Raw genomic sequence first — 21,277 nt, 5'->3', positions numbered from 1 at the left:
GGGGCAGGAGGGAGGTGATGGAGGAGGCGAAAGGAGAGGAGAGGTGAATTAGAAAACGATATACAAATAAGGAGAGAGGGACAGAGGGTAGCAGAGCAGTTAGTTAAGACTTAGAAGGAGAGAAAACACAGTAAGCGGGGCAGGAGTGAGGCAGTGTGCTGGACAGCGAGCTATGGCAGAGGTATCCACTCAGGCAATGAAACAGAGACACGACTGCCACAGTCAGGCCTCCACCTCGCCAGACTCTCACCATGTCAACACAACCTCAATGACAGTACTCTCACTACTATAATTTAAGTGACAATCTACAGCTCATTCAATGTTTTACTACAAATTCCTTGAATAATTGAGTGATACCATTAACTCCACATTATTGACTGGAGCACATGGTCATACTCAGTATAGAATCTGTATTTTGCTTCCACCCAGTGGTGATGAATAAAAAGACATGATCAGATTTCTGAGAACACATAATTAATAGTTTCTTGTATAAACAATATAACAAATGAATATAAAGGGGCACGTACTGCAAAACATACCATATGCAGTGAGTGCTACACATTCGCCACAAAGAATCACTGTAGATAGTCACTTTATGTCAAATGAAATTAACACCAAACAGAGATTACATTTTTTTTTTATTCTGTGCTGCGCAACAACACAACTATTGTGAAATAGTCCTGCATGTCAAACATTTTCAAACAGTTTTTCAAGATGCCATTGTATATGTGCTCCATGGGGTGTCTCCATTTATCACTGTGCAGTGTCATTTTATACAATAAAATCTGCCACTATATGAGTTCTGTTATAGGTCTGGTGAAAGGACCTCATAAAGGTCCTGGCAGAAGCATTACCAACAATAAATACAAAATGTTGTGGACAGCATAAGTAAATAGAAAGGAAAGTGCAGCAATGTTAGATTAATGAGCCAGAGGAATACTCAGATACAGTGTGTGGCCAAGTTTCAGTCGCCCGAGGGCAGCAGTTACAGCATACCGACACTGCCTCTTACTGGACACTCCGGGAACAACTGTCGGAGTAGATGAGGCAGGATGGAAGAGATAGGGCGAAGGTAACCCCCCTGTCCCATTTACTAACTTCTCTGGAGAACCTGTAAGCTCCACCTGTCTCCTTCAGTCGCTGATTAACAACCTATCCCAGCATGCACATACAGTAAATACAGTGCGGGACCGAGTGCATCAGCAGACAGAACAGCACAGTCACCAGCTCGGATACTTCATGCAGACTAGAAACTCAAAAACATAAACAGAAATGCAATAAATGTTTTGACACATGGACAGAGCTTGAAAAAAAAAAAAAAAGCTAACCAATTTTGGATTCAATATCATCTAGGTTTTCTCTATGGACTACAGGATTTACATATGTTAAACAATCCAGGCAATTGTCCTGATCAAATATAAAACAAAATAACTAATCATGGCACAATTTAAAAACTTTGTAGACAAACTGTGTTAGATTTTGTTCCCTCAATGCCTGATAAGGGAGCTGTCCACCCACTTTCTAAAATTTTATATAATCAGTTTGAAAGTGGATAATAAGACAAAGGCCCAAAATCCTGGCACGAATTGACTGGCACATAACTACTGAGTTATTCCACTTGCTATTAATGCTGTGGACTATAAAGTAGTACATCTGAAGGTCTGTTTTGCAAGTAATCAAAATGACCTCACATGAGTAGAACTCCCGGAAGAACATGTACAGTATTAATTAAAAAACCCCAAAAGAAAACATTGTGGTGTGATTCAATGTGTTTGCCAAGTTAGATGAATTATTATGGAAAGGTTCTCTCTCACCTGATTGGCTGTATTTATATCAATGCCATTTTTGATATGATCCAAGGCCTTGTCCAGGTTGCCAGAACGAGCTGCTCGGAGAAAACTGTTGCCAGCATCCGCCTGAAAATGAAGCAGATAGGAGGAAAAGAGGGGGATGAGGGGTATAAGAAAGTGAGAGGCACATAAAGTAGAGGAACAGAAAGGGAAGATGGAGAGGAAGACAGAGTTTTGTTATTATTTTCAAACAAACACTGTAGTTTTAACGATTAGAAAATTAATAGCATAATGTGCAGGTTTCCTCTCATTTCCCTCCTCCCTTGGGTTTAGTGATGGTGCAGCTTGAACATCTGCTTCTGCACCTTGTAATTTCCATTTGAGAGAATGTAACAAGTGCATAGGTACAATAACACTAAAATGTATGTGCTACTCAGTGATGAGGTAAGGTTTATGATACCAACGGTTTGTGGTGTATAAGTTGTAAACGAAAGAGAGAGACAAAGATAAGCAGAGACAGGAGAGCGGTTTTGCTGAGTCCTGGCTCACGGGCCGGCACATGGCGTGTCTAGTGTTTTTGTCTGTGTTTTGTTTGTGTCTGAAGGCTTCATGCCTCTCCCAGGCAGGCAGGAGTGCTGCCGAAACAGGATCACTCATGCGGCACAGGGGGAGACGGGGAGAAGCAGGAGTGATGAAGGGAGAACCACAGGGAGAAACTCGACTGCGGCAAACCCTGCACCTTTTTATGTCATTTACATAATCTCCCATCTCACTGTGCCCATCCCCACCCATACATCATCCGCTTTCTGTCCAACCAGCCTCCACGACATGCCTGTCAGGAAAATAAACAGCCCGTCCTTGTATGTTTTTGCAGATAATAAATTAATTTGCTGCGTAAAACCCTCATTTTCTGCTCCAACAGAAAAACATCAAATCCCACTGTGTTTAAAACGCATCAAAGAAGCTGCTTCTCTCAACTTCATAACATTGTGCTTTGAGTTGTGTTGACTATTGTTGCAACAGGATTGTTGCTCCTCTTTTGACAGAGAGGGAGTCGGCCCGGGTAAAAAAGAAGAAGAAGAAAGGATCCACATGCCTGAAGTAGCAGCGTAGCAACAAATGACACAACACACCCTCAGCATGACACCAATGCCACAGCACTGTGCAAAGAGAGAGGTCACTTGGAAAGAAAAAAAAAAGGAACAGCAATGGCAGGGAAACAGAAAATCTTTTTGAAAAAGCTGCTTCCAGCTGACTGGCAGCAAAACTACACCCGACAGTCTACACTGTTCATATTGGTAAAAATGATGAAATTTATGCAGTGACAGTTTCCACTTATCAGATGAACCTCGTACAGTATGCTGAGTGCAATGTAATAAATCCTGGGTTTTGCTTTTGAGTACACTGACTCATGCAGAGCCACTTGCCTGTGAGTTTTTTGTTGATAGTTTTTTGTCTCTCAAATGAGAAAACTGCACTTCAGCACAAAGCATCTGAGTCACACTCATGCTGGCCCATGCACACACACCGTAGAGGCTGAGCAGAAAAGAACTATAACTTCAAATATAATATACTACATAATACCCACATTTTGTTATAAATAATATTTTTCTGATGGTTTTCAATACTCACAACTTCCCAAGCTGTGTTGGTAAAACATGTTCTTTTTTTTAATTGGGCTGTCTTATTCCCAGACTTTTCATTGACTTTAAAAAAAAAAGACATAACACACACAACCTCTGCCCTCTAGACAGCTGCAGAGCAACAAATGGACCCCAGTGCAGTGCAAAAAAGCTGCATCATCCTGGGACACAGCATCTGAAATTTACTTGCGTTGAACTTCTACACAGCCACAGAGGGAGTCGAGAAAAAGGGTAATTCCATGCCACTCTTAAAAGAACAAAAACATGTTATGTTATTTGATTCTTAAACATGTACATTCTAGTAAACTTTGATATCTTGTATTTAATAGCCTATCTATTTAATAGTTCTGCATGAAATAAAACAAGGTATATGGGAAGTTTCAGAATGCAGGCCTAGTTTCTAATATATGAGTGTTGTGCATATTTTGTCATGGTGACACAAAAAATCCCTTTTTCAACATGGGGGCAAATACAGCTGAGACAAAGTTCAACCACCTGACCAAATATACATGTCCCAAGCAAATGGTAACACCATGGTGACCCTGTTTGAGCCCCCCCCCCCCACCAATATTTAGACCAGTATCCCTTCAGCTACAGCTCGTTTAAGTTTATAATCATGGTACTAAAACTATCAGAAAAATGCAAGCCAAAGACGCTGGTCACAGTAAACTTCCTTTCTCTTCATCATGAAGCTTTTTTAACTGCCAGGCCAGCATTTGCCTGAATGTTTGCATGTTTCTGCAAATGTCTGCTTATGTCAAAAAGTGAGTGTGTGGTGGTGTGAGATAAGGATGCAGGGGAACCACACCCATCCCTAACTCTGACACAGGTACCCTGTTATCTGTGGAGCATGCAAAGATACCAAGAAATGTTTACGTGTGTATAATCTGCAGCGTTTTAGAAGAACATGATGTGATTTCGACGAATGACTTGTTCTCTATTCATCCCAAAAGAGAGTGGACTCACCACAGTGCTAAACAGAAATGAGAAAACACATTAATCATACTTTGCGCTTACAAAAACAGACTATAAGCTGCTTGGAAGCCCCACATTTACCATTAGCAATATCAACAGACAGTGTCATGCAGTGCGCATGCAACTGTCCTCCGGCTCAGACTCCGCTAGGCTCCTCATAATGAAGCTCAAAATTACCAAGTAAAATGATTCCCCTATCTCATCACAGAAAATCCTCTCTCCCAAACTCCCTGTCCTTGTTTTTATCTCATTTTGTCTTTCCTGTTGCTTGCTCTCTTGTCTCTACCCCCTCTGTTCCTAATTGTCTAGCTCTCCCCTTTTTGCTTGCCTCCTCTGCCGGTGCTGCAGCAGACAGGATGACATCACTGCCTCGCCAGTGGACTGCAGTGTTCAAACACTCAGTGTGTATGAACGTGTGCACACATGAAGAAGCGTTACAGGGATCAGCGTCCCGGCCCCTCAAAGATCCCCTGCGACAGATGATTGGATCTATAGGATCGGCATTTTCACAACGAGTCGATTACATTTCAATTGTTTTTGTGAAGATTTTACATGGAGGCGTATTTGATGAGGGTTACGGGGAACAACAAGACAAATATGACCACTGAGACAAGGGAGGGCTGAAAGAAGATTCTCTCTGACTTTGAACTGTTTGAGAATGTGTAGATTGGGATTTGTGAAAATGGCTGTTATGATTTCTGTCAGCATCTGAAAGATATCTCTATGTACACTGCTATATTGCCGTCTCTTTGCAGAGGATGTTTGCACTGTTGCAAATGTACATTACACACGATGCTTGATCATAGTGCTTTCCGCATGAGGTTTCGTTATACTTATGGAAGCAATACAGAAAACTCCATTTCATCTCCCATTTCCCTTGACCTCCTGAGCTTTTCACCGTTCAAAATAATCCTACCAGCTACAATTTTAGAGGAGAGTTCTTGTCATTTCAGCAAAGCAACGATGCCAAAAATGATTAAAAACAGCGTAACCTACTTTGACCAATATTGAGTTCAAACAGTTCATTCAAATGGTGATGTATTTGTGACTAGTCATCGTGGGTTAAGGGCCAATAATGATGGAAATAGATCATTTCAATCCCTGGTTCTTTGTCAGAATAAGATTTTTTATTATATTTATGACTTTGATGTCTTATTACACATTGGATTTGCCCCAAAAGTGGCTGGAACAAGCATCACTTTATTATTGGCAAATCATTGAGGATTTCTAGATCAAGGTGATTTTTTTTAATACAATATAAATGTCCCATCTACTTTGTTATATCAATGCATTCCCATAAAAATCTACATAAAATTCACAACACAGAAACAGTCCTATGTCCTATTCTCTCTCTCACACTCATCGGGCACAAACACAACATGAATCTGCAGACACAGCACCAGGTGCAAATCATAAATATTTTAATGCCACCACAGCTATTTGTACACACAGCAGGAGGGTGGAAATAAGGTGTCTATGTATGTTCAGCGTGTCACAAGTACTGCTTAACTTGCAATAGTTCCCTAAACTTTAAGCAATAGACACTGTGCAAGTATACCAAATTGTTGGTAATGTCTCCTGTTTTCACTTCACTAAGCTCAATATCTAGATGTATTTAAACTAACATTGTGATTGGAGGGTTTTTGTACATCTCACGGAAACACTGAGCTGTAGATATGGAAATTCTTCCAAAGTGCTTAAACAGCTATTTCATCACCCTTTCCTGCTGACTGGCATTTGTTCTAGAAATTGATTTTCTTCCTCTGTCCCTTTTTTTCCCTCTCAGTCATCTCTGCCTTCATCTCAGCGGCTGCTTGAAGAAGTTTCCGGATACCGAGATGTAGTAAGTGTAGAGTCAGTCGGACAGAGGCCCACGGGACGGCTCAACTTGGACATATTTACAGGAAGTGAATGAGCAGGGTGCAGGGATGAATCTGTTACACTCCCCCACTCAACGCTGTCTGTCTGCATGTAAATCTGCCAGTTCTTTGTCTGCTGCTGCTCTCTGTACGCCACAAGGTGTATTGTCCCATCTTTACTATTTACTTTCTCACACTCCCCCACTTCTTCTACCCCCCCCCCCCCCCCCCCCCCCCCCCCCCCCCTCGCCACGTAGCCCACTGTTTGTCCCTGCCATGCTCATCGATTGTCTCTTTATGTTCACCCTCTGCGCTTGTAGATGAGATTGTCATGGTTATAATTGTCTTGGGTATTGTGATCTTTGATAGTGATGACAAAGAAGGTGAGGGCCATAGCGTAAGGATAAAGACTGGGAGCTATGGTGGATAGGATCAAGATATGGTAAACATCACATGCTCTGCGACACAGTATTTTACAGAGTATCACCATCTGCAGGGACAAAAGGAAAACATAATGCAATAGAACACATATGTAAATGTGCACTATTGCATTATGTTAATTAAAGTTGAGGAGTATGGTGCCACTGTAAAGATAGCTCATCTGTAACTACAGCACACTCCATAAGACAAAAAACTTATGTAGTTGCTGACTGAGTTAATTTATTAAAAAAATGTTCACAATGTTGGGAGTGTTTTTTCATATCGCTTAACACTGCAACACAAGCAAACGTTTGTGAACAATCGCTTTTTACTCAACTAATTCTATTTGATTCAAGACATCATAAGACATGATTTTTTTTTTTTTTTGGACATTTTTGGATATGGAACATGTGATAAGTTTCAGGAATTTTTCTTATCAATTTATTTCCACAAAAAGGACTTCATCATCTATCTCTTCAATAATAGTAATATTACAATGCTGCAAACAGAAGCAGCAGATAAGTAAACTTTGACTTCAGTTGGTTAAAATAAATTCAGAAGTTTATGGTGAATATTTTTACTTCTACTCAAGTTCTTCCACCTCGGCTTATTGGAAGTTTGTTGTGGTTAATTTTGATCACATTTCCTCCAGCTGGCCATAAACAAGTTTATATGTTTAGTTCTAGACTAAATCTACTGTGAACTAAGTCCACCGCAAAATGAAATAAAAGGTTTCAGACAATGCAACACTGAGATGAGCGAGTCCGATCAACAACAAAGTAGTTCTCTGACTGTACTTCGTCTTCCCATAAACACAGCAACTTTTTCATGTGTTGCTTGATTTACAGTAAAATGTCACCGTTTCAATATTCAAACCAAATAAATTCAATATAAGAACAAGGGACTGGTACAGGTGTGACTTAAATGCCATTACTTCTGCCAGCTTAGTGCATGTACCATTCTATAACGACAATGAAGCCACACTCACAGTGCCTCATTAACTGACCTGCTAATCAGTTTACCCTACTCAAGTTTACTTACCACAGCAAATACTGGCATCATACAAGCTGAACATCAAACAGAGGCGCAAATGAGGTCAAAAACACGATTAAATGGGTAAACAGAACAGGATACACACCAACACATACATGTACTTACACTAATCTTGGATGCACATGCACCACAACTGTCAGAGATACTGCCAAAACAACCAAGCTCGCTCCCAGGCTGCGGCGAGAAAGCTCTGAGGAGTGAGTTGGATCAAAATAGTCTTTTCTGAGCAAATCATTTCATCAGAAATAAAAGTTCACCTGTAAATTACTAATCAATTCATCAATAAGGAGAAATTGCTTTTACTCTGGTATAACTTCTCATTGGCACTTCTACAGGCCAGGACTGAAAACAAGAACAAACAGTGAAAGACCTGAGAGAAGTTACCGAAACAGTTCATGTGTATGGATGGAGAAGAAGAATGGTACTCCGCAAACAGGAGAGTCGTGTACTGAATAAAATGAGCACAAACAGAACAGGGAAAGAGTTAATACGAGCACGTTGATATTGTGAGGCTGGAGAAAAAGCAAATTTAAAAATGGGTCTAAAAGTGGGTCAGAAAGTAAAAGTATTGGCTCATCCCGGTCTCATGTGAGAGGGCAAAAACAGGAAGTGTTGGCAGGTGCATTACGTCTGAGGAAATGCAAGTTAAGATTTCACGTCGGAACAAAACTTTAAAAAAACAAACAAAAAGCGAAGAGCAACATAATGAGAGTAACGGAGAGACCTGTACAGTTGAATGATATGAAGAGATGAAAAGAATGACGGGACGAGTGATGCAGTCAGAAGAAAGGTGAGATGGAGAACAGCAGAGTTTGTGGTACTCACTCCAAATGTGACGGTCTTGACTGGCATGCCTGTTGGCCCTCCACTCTCTCTTTCTTATGTTTTCTGTTACTCTCAAACACACAGCTGTCTTTTCTGTTGCCCCCTGCGAGTGCCGTTGCTGCTGTGGTACAGGGCACCCCCATCTAACGTAAACATGAGCGCACACACTCACTCACTCACACACACGTAAACACACAGCCAGACACACACACTTGAGCAAGCATGGTGGGTGGAGAGACAAGAGCGGGTGGGGGGAGTGGGGGGAGTTTGAGGGGATGGGGGGCCCAGGGGTTTATCTCTGGAGGAATGCTGCCTGTATCTAAAGACACACATTTCACACAGTGAAAAACAAACGGGTACCCCATACGCTCCCTGCAGGACCCCAGTCTACATCCTGGATCCTTTCAGGTCACTTCTCTTCATTTTTCACCAACTCCAATTTTTTGATTGTACCTTACTTGCCTATTTTGTTTCCAACTTTTGCTTATTTTTTTCTATTTCTTCTATTTTCCCCGACACTCTACAAGGAGCTGTCTATCTCATCTGTCCATTCCATCTTCCACATTTGTTGCACCCAAACTCTCTCCAACCCAAACTTTATCCCTCCTTTCTCCTGTCCCAGTCTTCCCTCCATGTTACGCCCATCTCTGTGTCTCCTGTATGTTTTCTGACAGCCGGACAATCATTTTTTTCATAGAGCAGGCAACGCCAGAATAGTGCAGAGTTACTGTGGCGAATGGGTGTGTTCTTTGGGAGTGGGTCTGTTTAAGTCTGTGAGGTGACTTACAGTGACAAAGCCGCCAGTGAGGGAGGGGGTCCCTGCCACCGCCCTGTGACAATGGGCCCAGACACATGGGGGTGGGGGGGGAGCTTGGAGGGGCCAGGCTCTCAAAAGGTCCTGCCTCTTTTAATAAAGCTTCCATCATTCCCCGCTTGAAAAGGCCTCCTTTTCTCTACCTCTCCCCTCCTCTCTCCCTCTCCTGGCTAAATGCTGGGAAAAGCACATCGCTGCCAAAACCATGCAGAGAGATAAATGCTAGTAGGAGAAGAGAAGGAGGGGGCAAAGCAGAAAGAAGGCTATACACTACTCAGTACCACTGGACCGTGACCTCGGCAAAAACATCACGTGGGACGTCTGTCCTGTCCAGAGAATTGAGTTTAGACAGTGATGAGAGCGGCACTGAAAAAGAATGTGGGGAAGGGGAGTACAGACACCAATGTCCATAAAGAGATGACAAATTATGTTGTGGTCCTGCCAGAAAAGGGAACTCAACTCTGACATAACAGTCTTTCGACCGGCCTGGAAGGAGCATCACAGCTCATCTGAGGAGACGAGATAACTTATCACGTCCTGATTGTAAAACCTGCTTAACCCAAAAAAGGGGCACCACTAATTTATGTGTGAATTAAAAACTTTCACTCTAAGCTGTTGACTAAAGACATTCAAAATGATAGCAAACTTATGTAAAACTGACCAAAATCCGACATATTTCACCACTGAATGGGTTTTAGTACTTCTTTAATTATTTCCTACACATGTTTCATTATTACTGTGTTACTCTGCAATGTAATTTGTTATTTCAGAAAAATGACATGGTGGCCATGCTTATTTCAGAAGGACGACAAAAATATTACCTTGGTTAATCAATAGCACAACCACTTTTCTTCCATATTTTAGTATTTCCTTCAGTTTATTATTATTTGTTTGTTAAAACAACATAAAGATATACACAAGCAAATGCAAATATGGACACTTATCCAATAAAGGGTTGGGGTCTTAAGTAATGAAAATCTCTCAAGGTGTTCTTTCAGATGGGTAACCACCACAGACTTATGGTCAGTCTCTAATCAAAACATCTAAACTTCAAACTTCTTAATATTTGTAATAAGACTATGTTATAATATACAATGACTTGATCCTGAAGGGCTGTTTCCATAATAATCTGCTTGAACAACATACATGAGCCTTCAGTGCACATGACGCACAAATAATCAACTTTTCAGGTAAGTCTTCAAGAGCTTGTGTCCTGAAGTTGTCTGAGTTCAGTTGCCATAAATATTTACAGCCACAATGATGACTATCAAAGGGGAACTAGATCATTATCAGGGACTGCATTTACACTAAAAATGTGGTGTTTATAAGTTATGTTTTTCAAATCTTGCTGTTTTTTGTAAAAAGGATGTCTTGCAGTATTTAGTGGTTATTATCATATGAACTAATGCTATTTGTTTCTTGACCTTACAGTTTTGCAGGAGTTATTTGCCGAAAAATAAATCAATAAAAGTGTGAAAAGAGTCATTTAATTTGTCAGAACAATTTACTTTGATGTTAAGAATTGTGATGTGCTCTGCCATTATGTATGACTAAAGTGGGACCATTTTAAGTAATATCTGACTTTGCCCCTCATGATTTTAGCCTCAGGTTTGGCTTGTGGGACAGCATCAGGAGTGTCTTGGCCATGATAGTGCATCAGTGTGAAAATCTGCAATATTGTATAGTTTCTTATAGAAGGAATCAACTCTAAGATGTGTGTCATGCCCATTATTGAGCAATGGCCACCCTCCCGTTTTACAACAAGATTGCTTTAAGTTCAAGTCAGACATGCCCTCGGCACCCTGTGTCAAGCTTCTCTTGTTAGCAGGACCAAGCGCTACAGCTGTCCATGCGTGCTGCTCGTGGGGGTTTCTTGCCCCTGAACCGATGCCTCAGAGAACGCCGAGCACGGCTGAAACGGTAGGTGAGAAATCAACATAAACAGAGAGAGTCTGTCAGCTGCCTTTTTCAAAACTGTTACACCCACTGCCCTTGTCTGGCCTCTGCACTCACTGCCTCATACAAAATCACATCCTGGATAACACATGGATGGATCACGCACAGAGTAGGATGCTGGGGAGAGAAAACATTAACAATTCTTCAGCTACATTTCTTTCTGCCCGGCAGTTAGAAGATTTAAGATGGAGAATGCACAGATGTGGAAAATAATGTGATTATTTGTGGAAAAATAAGGATAAGGCTTCAACAAATCCCTTGATTTTTGTTTACCTAAATCATTGTTTAGGCAGAACAACAAAATTAAATTAGAAAGAAAGTACAGGATTAATAAGTTAAAGTCTCTGAATTACAACCTTTATTTTGACCAGATTTCATATGAGAAATCATATGAGGTAAAGGTGTTTCTATGTGACGTTGTACTCCTTGAGTTTGCTATATTGCCCCTCTAGTGGCAGCTTGATGCTCTGCAGCAATGGCCCGCAGTAGATTTGAACAGTATGGGCTGGGTTGGGCTGTTTGCTGCAGCCCTGGTGCAAACCTCCGTCTCACACTCACTCACACACACACACACTCACACACACACACTCACACAAAGTACCTCACGCCTTTCCACATTAAGATTGTACAGCCTCTGAACTGACAGAGAAGCATTTAATTCATCACTAAGAGCTGCGGGTGTTAAAACCGTCTTCACAGATTACATATCTTGTGTCAGCTTGCACGAGGCTCATTCCCTTATAGACATATTATCATACATACAGTTATTACAGCCAGCTCAACAAATGCACATGCGCCTCAACGTGACAAAGCCAGCCTGACCTGTGGAAGACAAGAACAGGGTGTTAGAAATACTCAGACGACGGAGGAGAGCAGAAAAGATGAAGGCAATAGAGAAGAATGGCAGTGGCAATATGTCAGCACATGGCCAGGCTCCCATTAATCTTCACAAGTGGAGGAGTGGAGATGGGGAAATACAGAGTGAAGATGTGCAAAAGGAGAGACCAGGAGCATCACTGTAAAAAGAGTATGTCTTCATGACAACCCCTCTCCTGTATGTACACAGTATGAGTGCAAGCTGAGAACACAAGCTTAATAATTTAAAATCAAGGGTTCAACCATCCGTCAGGAGAGAGGTTGAGTCAGCATCAGCCAGAAACTGAACAGCGAGACCATAATTCAATCAGCTTGGTTAATAGACCGAGAGCTGCACTGGCCCAAGTTTTTAAGTCTGTTCAGAAATGACACGCTGTCCCGAAACTACGAGATACAAAGTCCAGCAGAACAAAGAGGTCACCTGCCAATGTTTCTGTAACTAAATTAAATAGGGACAGAAATTGTGTTCGGCATCCCCTGAGAAGATGAACTGCACCGTATCCTGGGAGGTACATCAAGAACAAAAAAGTCACTCTGTTGGTTTATTGTCCCATAACATTAGTATATGAAGTCAGTTCAGTTCAGAATGTTCTTCAGGGGCACGCCGTTATTTGGTGACGTGGTTAGACGCAGAACGAAGTCCCCGTTATTCTCCCTGTGCTTTTTTACAGATACAAACATTGAGATCTGCACCCATATGTAGTGAATTGGTCTTTTTAAACTGCCAGCAGGTGAGACTATGAGTGTGCATGAGACTGATGATCTGTGCAGGATGTAACCTGCCTTCACTGACAGTCAGCTGGGATCAGTTCTAACCCCCAGAAATCCAAGGTTGGATTAAGCAGAAGATAAATGGATGGATGTTCTCCAGGGTTTCTTACTATTTTTAGCCTCTATTCATCATCGGCAATCTAAGTAATTTTTACCCGTTTGTGTTGGTTTATTATTCACATTGCAAAGCCCAAGCCATATGCCCTTAAATTCCCTACATTTTTGATGAAATCTATTTTTCATGTTTGAATAAAAAAAGTCAATGTTAATCTGGAATTTCTAGTTTACTTTATGGTACTGTAGCAGCCAGCATTTTTCCTTCACAGTGAGAATATCTCATGATTGAGTTCATGTTTTGGCGTCTTTTTGTGTGGAGTTTGCATGTTCTGTGCAGGTGTGGGTTTCCTCGGGTGAATTGGTTGGCCTGGCAAAACATTATTCAAAGATAACTTAAATCTAAACTACTAACATGTTGTGTATGCATGCTTGTATTTCTGAAAACTAAAAGATTTATCTGACATAATTATGAAAATTGGGCAATTTCTTTTTATTATTTAAGCTATGACATTTCTCTTCAGTCAACAGCTGTAAATCTGAAGAAAACAACCAAAGGATGCATCATTTGCAGTAATATATACAGTGTGTTATTTTTGTAAGGGATGGATGTGACCTTATGTGGCACACATGAGTGTTGTCATTTCACTTCATTTTTAAACCCTTCTATTTCACTTTGCAGTGTGTTATCAATTATAGTGGAGCTGTAGCGTTTACAAACATTTGTCTTGACTTGTCTCGTTGCAGCAGCAGCCTCATTTCTCAATGCAGAGTGCAGGCAAGAGACATGTAAAAGAAGGGCTGGATGGAAAGCTCAAGAGGCCCACAGCAAAAGCAAAAAGAATGGATGGTGTGTCGTGGCTCCAGTGGCAACTGTATGGATAAGAAGGCACGCTGTGGGAGCCACACTGAGCTTGTGCTTCAGCGGAAGTATCTTCGAGTCTGTTGTTGGCAGTTTGATGGCAGAGTCATGTGCACAGCCTTGCTGAGTCAAGACTCCTGGACTAGAGACCTACCATGATGTTATCAGCTGTGTGGTCCATGCTAAAGAGCTATGTACAACAAAGTAGAGACTATCTCAACTCAAATAATTGGGCTGCTGTTACTTAATAAAAAAAAAAACACAACAAAAAACATATTTGATCTGTCTACCATGTTGTTTTCCACTTCAACAGTTAATATCTCAAGCCTCAGGGGACAGACACCGAGCTGCCTGCGGTACTTGAGATTGACATGTTAATAAAAATTAAACATAAGTAATTAAGGGAGATGCGCTCATTAATCAGAGTAAGTGCAGTCAAAAGACAGATTTTAAAGCGGGCGTCAATCACTCAGCAGCCCGTACTCAACTACTTTTATTGCTGCTGCCACACACACACACACACACACACACACACACACACACACACACACACACACACACACACACACACACACACACACACACACACACACACACACACACACACACACACACACACACACACACACACACACACACACACACACACACACACCTACAGTGCAGGACATGCACATGAAAGGTGCATAACACACACTTGCATTCAACACACTCACATCTGCAGCAACCTTCCATTATGCAAGCATTCAGTTCAGGCAGCGGTATACTCAAATTGAACAAGGTCGTGCAGTGCGTAGTTCCACCATGTGAGGAGCAACGTTTATGTGCTCATTACTTGTATATATATATATTTTGTCACCTGATGGGGAGGGAGAACTGTGCATCATTAAAGTTACATTGGGCCTGTAGAGGTAAGATGTTTAGTCCATGTACATACATGTACACTGGGAGTTGACATTAAGGTTGGCTTTAAAGATAAATATTTATAAGAAACATTAAAGTTACAATCTTACATTGATTTCTGGTACGCTAACATACAAAAAAGAGCCTCCTGATTTTAATCATGACTGAAACTACAATATGTGCCAGTCAGTTTACGTCTTACAGGTTGGACATAAAATATAGATGTGAAATTTAATTATATTATCAAACTTCTGGTAGGCTATACCACAAATCAGTAAAACACTTTCAAGTAATACAAGACAGTACGCTTGTGTTTAAACAACATAAATATTTTCTTTGTAGTATAATGGAGATGGGCTATAAAAGTAAAATGCTATTACGCTATAAAAGGTGCTTGAATGCACTGGAAGCTTTTGTTATGTTCTTATAAATAATTAAAACTGAAAAGGTCGCTCTCAAATAATTACCAAATAAATTGCGGCTGCTGCTGATAATCAAATAAAGCATTTGTGAATGATAGAGTATAACAGATACAGAGAACAGAGATATCACTTTTCTTTCTTGTGGTCTGTGCTGAACAGGTATAGAGCTCAGTTGAGAATGTCGAGCTGCCAGAGTCTGTCGTCGAACAACTGAGAAGTTCTGTCCTGGTTTTTTTTCTTTTTTTAAAATATATTCTCATTTTTTTCGTTTCTTTTCAGACAGTTCACCGGGTCTTCATCGCCGACAATGCTGACAGGGTGGAAAAAGGGATGTAAGTAAATGTTTGGAGGGCTGGAAACTGAGCTTGTTGTGACATTGACACTGTGAGAGTGGTGAACAGTTCCTCTACAAATTTAAGAGATTGGATCAGAAGGTTTGGAGTATACTTCCACCTTTACCATGCGTTCTGCGCATTCGCCTGAAACACATGCACATGCACGCATGCATGCACATTGATTGTTGCTCAGTTTCTCTCTCGCTTTCTTTCTCTCAAATCAAACTGATGGCATTTAAGAAGCCTTCAGGCCTCAATGAAAAAAACAAACTCAAGGTGCGGTGGAAAAGGTCAACTAAAATCAAGCCCGTTTACAATTGTTGGGGAAAGCAATATAAGTCATGGAGGAGACAAATTAACAGTAAATAACACCATGTTGAATCCATGAAAGTAAAATAATCATGAGTGGGAAATTAGTAGGTGGATGGAGTTTGAATCACTAGAGTTTTAACAAGAGTGACGAGAAAGTCTAAACACTACTGCCTCGATTTCATGTGAGCAACACAGTGGGTGTAAAGTTCACCGAATGTTTAGTGTACTTTGGATAAAGTGAGCACAGTTCAGTTGGAACTGTGAGGGTTAGTCAGAAGTCCCTGTTCAGTTTCCTTTTGTATGACTTAATGACATGTGGATGAAAATTTGCAACAGCAGTCTATTATGATAAAGTCAGTTCAGTGCTTGAATACATACACAAGCCAGGATTGTCTTTGTTCTTGGGATACAAAGAAGGATCAAAAAACATTATGTCACTTGAAATTCCCACTTGCAAGTGGACTTTACATAGAAATATTCAACTTAGGCCAGCGAAGGTGTGTCCTGCAATTGTAAAGTCATTCAGGTTGTAGTTACTTGGGAGGGCTCCATTGAAAGTACTCTTTGTGGGCCAGATTGTTCCCATGAGGCATCTCGCTGTTGCAGAAAGCCAGAAAAGATCACTTCCTAATGGGTCAGCAAGACGAGGAGAATCCTGCACTCCTGTCTTCGTCGTAAAGTTGGTATGTGGCCAAGAGAGCCATTATTATATGACTTCTGCAACCTTGTACAATAGCGGTAAACCTGTAATCTGAATTTTGTGGAGCTGGTGTCAATAACCCTGGGACAAAAATGAGAATTACAATATCTGAATACGCTGTAGCCTTTCACATGTAAATTACACTCTGCCCCCCTAGCCGAAACAAATTACAGCCAACTGCTGGTGGTTGGATATGAATGGGCTTCCTAATGTAGTCTGCATCTACAGTGGCCCAGGGAGCAGCTGGAACAGAGAAACTGAGACGGAGGAGAATTTATGTGACAGTGCAGAGTGTGACAGTTTGGTTTTTTTCCATATTGGGTTTACCATGCGCCGTACTGTGACGAATGGGGCTTGGCTCCCGGAGCATCTGTCTCCGAGGGCTCACTGAGGGGTAATTAGAGCTGCGGGATGATACGGGATATTCTCCAGACCCACTAAGTATTAATGGAGGCACAGGGATGAGGTTTTTACATGGACCTTTGACATCTCACAAATCTATGTTACGGGGAAGGGGGGGGGATTAGGATTGACTGTCTGATGAAGCGTTAGATTTTTTTTTTTTTTCAATGTGTAAATTACATCAGCCCTCAGGGAAAGAGTCATGGTTTGGGTGACCGAGGCTTCTCAGTAGTTTTGTATCACTAAGCTGCAGAGTGGGCAATCTGCATCAGGCTACTTAATGCTTTTGGACATATTTACTGAGACAGTTGAAAAGAATAAAATAAAAATGCAAACATAACATTAGGTTTTGAAGATTTGAATCTTTGGTTATGATTCAATAGCTTTCATCTGAAATCAAAATGCTAAACTGATGTTCAAACAGGTAAAAATCCTCAGCCCGCTGTATAAAAAATGGATTCTGCATAGGTCCATTTTAACTTGGCTGAAAATGACTGATAAAGATCTAAGAGCCAAAAAGTTTAGTCTAAACAGTGGTGTCAATGTATCACCATGTCGCCTGATTCCCTACGTACTATTATCATGAGCAGTGATCTGTCACTTAAAGAAGAATATTAGTTGGCATTTTTTGTTCTAATTCGAAAGCTTTCAATGTCATTTATTTCCAAATCGATCTTATGAATAAACTGCTGCATTCAGCTAAGATAATTAACCCCTGATTAATACTTTCACTTAAGATGCAGTACTAAGGCATTAAAGGATAAACATGGGAGAAGGAAGGCTGTGTTTTTAACATTTATTCAGGGTTTTACTCTAATCTGCTAATGTTACTAGTGTGCTAATGACTGAGGTCTTGTAAGAAGTGGACTGAGCTTACAAGGGCCATCAGTCACTCTCTTATTAGTACTCTTGAAATAAACATTGTGTGCCCATGTCTTTGCTGCCAAGACTAACTCACCTGCTAACTTTTAAGCAAGCACAGGAAATTGCTGGTAGTTTAAAATGTATGGCTTCATCTCGGAAAAGACTTCGACTACATAGTATATTACAGGATGATATTTGTTGTTCTGACAGAATAAAATAAAGAAACCAAAAAGATCATTCACACATTCACACAAACGGTTAGAAGTTTTTTAAAAAAAGGAATTCCACTTGCCGAGTGCACACGCATTCAAGAGCATTACCGAGGGAAAGACTCCATATTGTTGTATGTCGATCAGTTTCTGATGACGGCTCACACACTTATTCACATGCTTTGTGTGTGTGTTACCTCCATTTTGGGGTAAACGTGGTCACCTCATCATTTTGCAGCAAGCTGCACTTCCAAATTATTTATACGCTGTAATACTTAGTCAGCTGGAAATGGTTCCGTTTTAGTAAAGGTCAAACCAATGATGCTCCAGGGTATTTGGGAGCAATATGGAGATCAGGAGAGTTGGGAATTTGACATGAGAGCAGGGAGGGAGCTAGGATTTGAGGGGAAATCATCAGGAGCAAAAGTTGTCTGGAACAAGTTTCCCAGCAGCCTTATTGTACTGAGATGATCTCTCCTCCGACAAGTGAAATTGGATTCAAGATCATCTACTACACAGGTGCAATAAAACTTTTGGCAAACATATCCCAGACTGCTTGAGTAGATAAAAAAACAGACAAAACACAGGCACAGCATAAAACGACATTGGCACAGGAAATACACACACAGCCAAAATACACAAGACGGACACATCAAAGGAACGAGCAAAGGCAGGCGCAACCACAACATCTACGACAACCGACAGGAGAGACACAACGGAGAATCCACAAGCACAGACACAACACAGACACAGATACAGTCAGACATTCAAATTGCACCAATACAAACTTTGTACCGACACACAAACTGAAGCCATGCAAGGACGGAAACGAGGCATGCACACAAACTCAGTGAGCGATCAAATCCCCGAACAGGAGGCAAGCACATCCCCGCACATCTCGTCACACACACACTCACTCACTGACACACACACACACACTGTGAATATACCTTCAAACACAAACACAGAATGACACAAGCATATTCTATATATCAGAAGAACCCACAGGAAAAATACTCGGACTGTTATCCATTATCACTAGTGTGAACTGTGTGTGAAGTACTTTGTGAAACGGCAAACACAGACCTACTAGTATCTAGTGTCAATTCTACAAAAACTATATCAAAGCTAGATTTTCCCCGTGGACTCTTGCCATTTAATATGCTGCTGGAGAACATTAATTTAAGAGGAATCACAGACACTGATAAAAATATTAAATTGGATACAGATACACACTCATGTTATATATAATTATGTAAAAACCAAAAGAGGGAACGCAAAACAAATCAAATGAGAAAATTAAAATCAGCAAGTTAGTACGATACGTCAAGCAAAGACAGGAACATATAAAAAGCTCCAGCTTGATCCCACGACACCTGACTGAGTCAGCTCACAGCACAACAGCAACACTAGAAAGTCAAAGGAACCAGAACTACAATACCATAAGCAACACACAACAAAAACAAGAGAGATAAAGATAAAAACAACAACAGCAGTGCAACAACAGGGACACAAACTTTAGGTGACAGATACAAGATGGTCATAAATACATAATATAAATATATACATATAAAGATAAAGAAATAGGAAAAGCCAGATATACGTGTTGCTGATATTTACTTCATCATCATAGTGCCATACTCCTTGGCCATCCGGCATCTCAGAGCTCACACTACTGTCCTGATCGATTAGCCAGCGATGCACGGCGTGGGCCTAAAAGGACATACGACATAAAGACAGAGCCCGGTTAATCGCAACAGTGAGCAGCAGAGATCGAGAGACAGGAAAGATAAGGAGAGGGAAGAAGAGCAGAGCGGCAGAGCGGACAGAAAACAATGGCAAGGAAATGAAAAAGAGGAACAGGTGAACATCATATTCAGACACAGAGAGAAAACAAGGTGGAGGGGGGGGGTAGAGAAAGAGAGCAGGAAGAGGAACCACCCCGACCACTCTGACCCACCCTGTCCCATCCCACCTTGATTAACCAAACCCACCCCCCCCCAGAAAAATCTCCCAGCAGGAAACAGGTCAGGTTAGAATGAGTAGTATGAGTGTGGAGGCACGATGTGGCAAGACACAAGGACATCACACACGCACGCACACAGGTGAGTAGAGGGCAACACCACATTGATGATGATGGGTGGAGGAAGGTCTCAGATGGTCCAGCAGCGTTGCTGTGGGGAGCTGCAACTTACACACCTGGAGTGAGACAGGATTCCTTTTTTATCACTCTTGTGCAAGTGGCATCCGGACATGAAATGTAATGTACTTACCCAAGATTCTCTCACAGTAATGTGCAACTACATATGTGCAATACGACACACAATACAGACAAAAGAATATCAAAAACACCATGTAGCACAACAATCCAAAAGATAGAAACGCAGTAAGGCCGAGTGTGGCCTTTCACTGAGAGACACAGAGAGAAGCGTGTACTATAGGTCACAACATGTGGGTTTCCTTCATAATATCAATGCAGGTGTACTAAGATATACACAAGGTGTGTAAAACCAGCATGTAGAATTGAAGCAACATCAGTTACCAAATGTTGTTGAGTGTTAACAAAAACCTCAAAGTCTGCTTCTGTCTGACAGCATTGCAATATCTTTCAAACCGTCATAGTCTGCTCAGACTGCATCAGCTTAGAATCAGATCAAACAAACACTGCAGCCAGCCAGTTCTGGTCCCGATCACCCTGACACGCACACACACACACAAACACACACACCCCATCTGTTACCCTCCACTGTTGTCGTGTCAGCACCAAAAACAACCAAACACAGCGTCTTTTGTGACGCCGCTTGCCGGCCCTTTGCGGCAGAAACAGTTGTCAAGATTTGCAGCGGAGTGAAATTGCAGATTTGACGGGATAATTACTCTGTCATAGCTGCAACCATGCATTCATTCTTGATGAAGGCAGTTTTCCCTAACCAGTTGTGTTTTCAAAATCCCAGCGGTCATAACCTTTGGTACTTAGCACCTAAGCTGTTGATTGAGGCAAAGAACTGCAGATTAAAAACCACACTCGATGTGGGGAGGTAAGGACACTACATGTATAGGCAGATAAACACTCACAAAGGCACATTTATGCAATATTATACTTGTGATATAAGGATCTACTGCATTAATAAAATCAATTCAGTCCTATGTCTTGTTCAAAAATCACCAAAATGTAACAAAAATTCCATCTGCCCCTTTTCATTGAAGTACTGAGTGGAAATGAGAGGAAAAG

At 41.2% G+C, this 21,277-nt stretch overlaps 1 protein-coding gene across 1 annotated transcript in view; it reads right to left on the bottom strand.

Annotated features, from left to right (window-relative positions):
* Positions 1-21,277, bottom strand: part of ank1a (ankyrin 1, erythrocytic a) — a gene marked incomplete at its 5' end in the record, with an annotated part of 86,197 nt that overhangs the window by 33,458 nt on the left and 31,462 nt on the right. The window contains 2 exons of the mRNA XM_080467291.1: positions 1,815-1,916; positions 19,666-19,758. Coding sequence (XP_080323417.1) covers positions 1,815-1,916; positions 19,666-19,758 — 195 coding nt within the window. The remainder of the gene's footprint in view (positions 1-1,814; positions 1,917-19,665; positions 19,759-21,277) is intronic.

The sequence above is a fragment of the Lipophrys pholis genome (genome assembly GCF_963383615.2).
Source record: "Lipophrys pholis genome assembly, chromosome: 7".
In the NCBI taxonomy this organism is placed as follows: Eukaryota; Metazoa; Chordata; class Actinopteri; order Blenniiformes; family Blenniidae; genus Lipophrys; species Lipophrys pholis.
The sequence above is the reverse complement of the archived record's forward strand: the minus strand, read 5'-3'. Positions and strand labels throughout refer to the sequence as shown.